This window comes from Leuresthes tenuis, unplaced genomic scaffold (genome assembly GCF_036924035.1).
Source record: "Leuresthes tenuis unplaced genomic scaffold, fLeuTen1.0.hap1 SCAF_18, whole genome shotgun sequence".
Taxonomy (NCBI): Eukaryota; Metazoa; Chordata; class Actinopteri; order Atheriniformes; family Atherinopsidae; genus Leuresthes; species Leuresthes tenuis.
Genome location: NW_027325372.1, coordinates 10,228,344 through 10,233,009, shown reverse-complemented (window position 1 = coordinate 10,233,009; position 4,666 = coordinate 10,228,344). Strand labels below are relative to the sequence as shown.

General features: G+C 38.9%; 1 protein-coding gene across 1 annotated transcript; it reads left to right on the top strand.

The window, feature by feature from the left end:
- Positions 1–1,090: 1,090 nt before the first annotated feature.
- Positions 1,091–3,633, top strand: LOC140275630 (protein C1orf43-like). The gene is made up of 7 exons (XM_072371139.1): positions 1,091–1,409; positions 1,501–1,602; positions 1,693–1,801; positions 1,904–1,957; positions 2,258–2,424; positions 2,537–2,595; positions 2,996–3,633. Exons 1-7 carry the CDS (start codon positions 1,347–1,349, stop codon positions 3,201–3,203), a joined length of 762 nt encoding a protein of 253 aa, XP_072227240.1. The 5' UTR covers positions 1,091–1,346; the 3' UTR covers positions 3,204–3,633.
- Positions 3,634–4,666: the final 1,033 nt, after the last annotated feature.

Below are 4,666 nucleotides of genomic sequence, written 5' to 3'. Positions count from 1 at the left end.
CATACCACGTGACCACTCACCAATATAGTTTGATACGTTCACCCGAGTTGTGACGAGTCAAAGCTAAAGATGCACAACACAAACAATAAGTCTTTTTGTTCAAGCAGTAAAACGAAGATACAATAATCAACAACGCTGCAGACACATATGACATATGTCCTCATTGAAGAAATTTGAGACTTGCTCAAAGTAAAGCACCACGGTTACCCCAAAATGGGAGGAAATAATTCAATGACATATATTAAACTATATTAAAGGCCATTTGAGCCTAGAAAAGAGACAACCACTGAATACTATGGGGACATTAGTTTGGCAGAAACATGTTATGAAAACGGGTAAATGTTTAACTTAAGTACAGTATGGATAAGTACGTACCAAAGTATAGATAATACAAAGGGTATACATTTTTAAGTTTGAGCGTGTAGTTAATTTCAAACAGTATATGTACACAGTTTGATGGCACAACAATATGTAATGTAGAGATATATAAAAGAAATAATGAGATGTATCACTTTAAATGTGAGGAAATATATAAGACAGTATATTTCAGAGTGCACAATATAACTATCAGAACAACAAAACAGAAAACACTAAAATTTGATCAAATTAAGCAAAATAAAACAACAGCAAAAATGCCTGGTTTTTTTTTTGTTTGTTGTGTTTTGTAAAAATTGTATTTTCTGAAAAATGCTGTCTTTTGTGAAATGTATTTTATTCATTTTTCGCGACAATTTTGTTTTTGACAATTTTCCGAAAATATTTTGTGAATTGCTGTTCTCTGAACTGTTGTGTTTTATGTTTTGTTTTTGCGTATTGAATTGAATCACAGTTACTTTTGATATTAAACAGTTAAGACAAATATACGAAAGAAAAGTTAAACATAAATAATTCATTATCTAAAATTAACCCCTGTATATGTTATATGTAACACTGAAGGTACGAATTTGGTTTTAATAACTTTTACGTAGGGTTAAATATTGTATTAAAAAACAAAAACAGGCAAGTTGTTAAATTTGTCTTGTCCTCCTCTGAGGGTTATTACGGTCATGTTGAGCTCGCGCAGTAGCTCGCTCTGTCGGTGTGCAAAGCTAGCTCAAGCTAACCTGCGTAATCTCGCCCACCATATCCAAGAACATGGAGAGGAGTCGCGGTTCCGTCATTGTGTAATTATTTTTCCTTCAGAAGTATTTTTTTAATAAACTGCAGCATGACAAACAGGTTCTGCAGTTTTTGCTGGTGTTGCTACGGCTGTTCTTTATTAAATTAAGCTGTTAGCAGCCAAGCTAATGTAGCTACTAAACGTTGCATTCATTGCTAGTTGTAATCAGTAATTACTGACAATCAGCATGGCAGACTCATCGCCTTTATCCGGGGTCAATGTTGTTTTGGTCATGGCCTATGGGAGCTTGGTAAGTTGGTTATAGTTTTTTGTTGAATACTTTATATGCAGTGTGTTGTTTTGGTGAATGTAAACCCCATCTCGATTGGCTTTGTGTACAGGTGTTCGTGCTGCTGTTCATCTTCGTTAAAAGGCAGATCATGCGCTTTGCGATGAGATCCCGTCGTGGACCCCATGCACCTATTGGACACAATGCACCTAAGGTACGGTGGATCCTCTGGTATAAGCTGTTGTACCTATTCTGTGACCAGAGAACAGTTCTGTTATATTTTTGTGCGTGGTTTCATTTGCAGGGTTTGAGGGAAGAGATCGACTCCAGGCTGTCCAAAGTCCAAGAGATCCGTTTCGAACCTCGTCTCCTAGAAGAGGAGGATGTTCGTCTGAGGCGGGGATCACAAATAAGTCAGTCACCCATTCATCTTGGTTCTACTTCTCAGTAAGCTTTCTACTCAGTCTCTGCAAAGTGCAGGTGTTGATAAAAGAAATCCTTTTTATGTTTCAAAGGTTGCTACAACTATCTGTACAGAATGAAAGCTCTGGATGCCATCCGTGACTCAGGTGAGGATTAAAACGTTGTTTAATGTTTATTGCTTTCCAAGGTGACTGCATTATAATCTTCTTTGTCACACAACCGATTTCATTAATGGCACTCACATTGGTGTCATTATCAGAAATCCACTTAAGCTATTCCCTCCTGTAGAGACGCAGCAATTCAAATCGACCCATTTCAGTAAATGTGTAAAAATGGTCTCTTTTTATTTTTTCAATCCTGTTCTTTCACAGTGACCCAGTATCCAGTTTTGGAGTACTGAAGCCTAATTTTTCCTGCCATTTTGTTCCTTCCTCTTTGAACTCCAGGAATTCCTCTGCAGGAGATAAGTTGCAGTCCCAGTGCGTTTACTGGCCGCAGCTTTAGGAACTGGCTGCTGGAGTTGCGCAACTCCCACTCTCTGATCAAGAGCAGCCGCAGCGCGCTCATTGACCGCTTGCTTGAAGGCTACGACAGTGCTCGCCATGGAACTGGGGTGTGTAGTCATCCTTTTATGTGTGACATTATGAGGATCACGGTTGAAAATACTGCGTTTAAAAGTAATCGGCTGTTCTAACATGACTGGCTTGTCTTCAACTGTGTTTCAGGTGTTTGGGGAGGTGGAGTTTCTTGAATACCAACAAGCTCTGAATGAATTGGCTGACGTGTAAGTGCTGCTCTGCTGGTCCAGATTCAAGGTTTTGTGCCGTATTTCACATTGACGGGGCGAAGCCTTGGCAACTTTTCAACACAATGCGCAAAACTGCATTTAGTTTTTAAAAAAAAAAAAAAAAAAGTATTTTTCTTCCAAGTATTTGCATATACACCTTGTGACCAATGTGAATATGTATTAGTTTATGAATGAAAATTATCTTTCTGTTAAAAATTGAGTTTATAAGAGTTATATGCAGTTGCCAGTAATCTTAATGGCAGCTTCATACTGCGGTGATGCTCATTCATACTGCTAAAAGGTTGTGGTGTATTCATTTTGCATGGCATGAATGCATGCCCTCCATCTTGCACTGTAAACCTGTTTCGTCATCCCTCTTTCCTTTCTCTCCTCTTAGTGTGAAGGCCTACTCCAGCAGCACCAGCCTGGATCAGCATCACCAGTCGGCAGCCAAAGACCTGACGGGCTCGCCTGTCCGCAGCACGCCTTCCACCATCCAGGTCACCTACCTGCCCTCCACGGGCCAGCGCAGCAAGAGGCCCAAACACTTCCTGGAGCTCAAAAGTTTCAAAGACAACTACAACACGCTGGAGAGCACGCTGTGACTCTTTTAGTCTCAGAAAATGTTTATGTGGCGTGTGACCATGTGTACACAACCGTTACAGAACATTGTGTCGGACTGCATTTGTGCTTTCAGGTCGAGCTTTATAATTGCGAATAAGAAGATAATGTTTGGGAGGACTGCTCTGTAAACTCGTTTCTTACTGCAGTGGAGCCCTTATGTGCACATGCTTCACCAAAGGCCTTCGGTTTAGTTCGGACCTTCGGTATAGTTCGGACCCAGCGAATCGTGTTCAGAAGACAAATATGATTGTGGCCAACCTGGCAAAGATTGAATTGACATCTTTGTAAAAACTGTATATGAACGGAAAGTCGGATTTATTCAACATGTAAATACACACGTTAGTTTTTGATTACTTATGTGTTTGTACAAAGGTGACCTATTTATATGAGCAATGATAAATTATTGAATTGGTGCTGTTTAATTTGTATTTATGTGGAAGTTGCACTCGTTTGTGCGTTGACATAAAGAACCTTTAAACCTTTTCATAGTTGGCATCCTCTAAACAGCCACTAGATGGCAGTATAAGGTTAGATAGTTACTATCAGACAAAATGATAAAGGTTATTGATGTGAAAGTACAACAAAAGAGCCTCAGTTCATTTATTTATTTATTATTAAGATTAAATAAGAACAAAGGCTAAAATACAAAGAGGCACAGGCTAAACTTCAGTGTATCTATCTACAAAGTTCACAGTAAAATTACATTGTAAAAATGTTTTGGATCACAACAAAGTATGCAGAAAGGGGGAAAAAACTATAGAACAATATATAATTATGTTAGTTTTATCAACATCATTAAATATATAACATTTTAGCACATAACAGACCTGGGCAGCTGTCGTATTCAAGCAACACTTGGCAGGATAAGAAAAATGTTTTCCGCAGTAACTCTTAAGGTAAGTCAAACATTTTGCACATTAAATTTCATCACTTCTCTATATCTGACCTACTCTAATGTTGGAGAGATATATTTCAGTTAAAAATAAATCACGTTTCACACATGCATGCCTGTCATTGGTAATGTGCGAAGCACAGAGGAATTTTGACAGAGACCCACCGAGGGAGCTTTGTTGAATAGGCTGCAGGATTAGGAGGAGAGGAAAACGCTGGGCACATTATTTGTACATTTGACCTACTTGAGTGAATACAGTTTCCAATTGATTCAACTCCTACGCTGACCTGCTGAAACGTCTTATTCAGATTCTGCACGAGAGAGAACTAGATATGAACTCCACTGCATCCTGAAGCCTTGCTGACAACGTACACACGTGTCTGTAAAACCTCCAACAAGTTCATTACGTTTCTTGGCTTTGCACGGCCATTTTTTGTCTCTCACTTCATTTTTGTTTAGGATTTCTCAAGTCTTTTCTAGAACCCTGCTTATATTCAGTTTGGACACTCAGAAAGCCAACAAAGCAACTCTATGTGAAACAGCCCCAAATAT

Bases quoted from the DNA above. Each gene is read 5' to 3' on its own strand.
- LOC140275630 (XM_072371139.1), top strand. From the start codon at position 1,347: ATGGCAGACTCATCGCCTTTATCCGGGGTCAATGTTGTTTTGGTCATG. The intron at 1,958-2,257 runs GTGAGGATTAAA...TTTGAACTCCAG, and splicing joins GGATGCCATCCGTGACTCAG to GAATTCCTCTGCAGGAGATA. The intron at 2,425-2,536 runs GTGTGTAGTCAT...ACTGTGTTTCAG, and splicing joins GTGCTCGCCATGGAACTGGG to GTGTTTGGGGAGGTGGAGTT.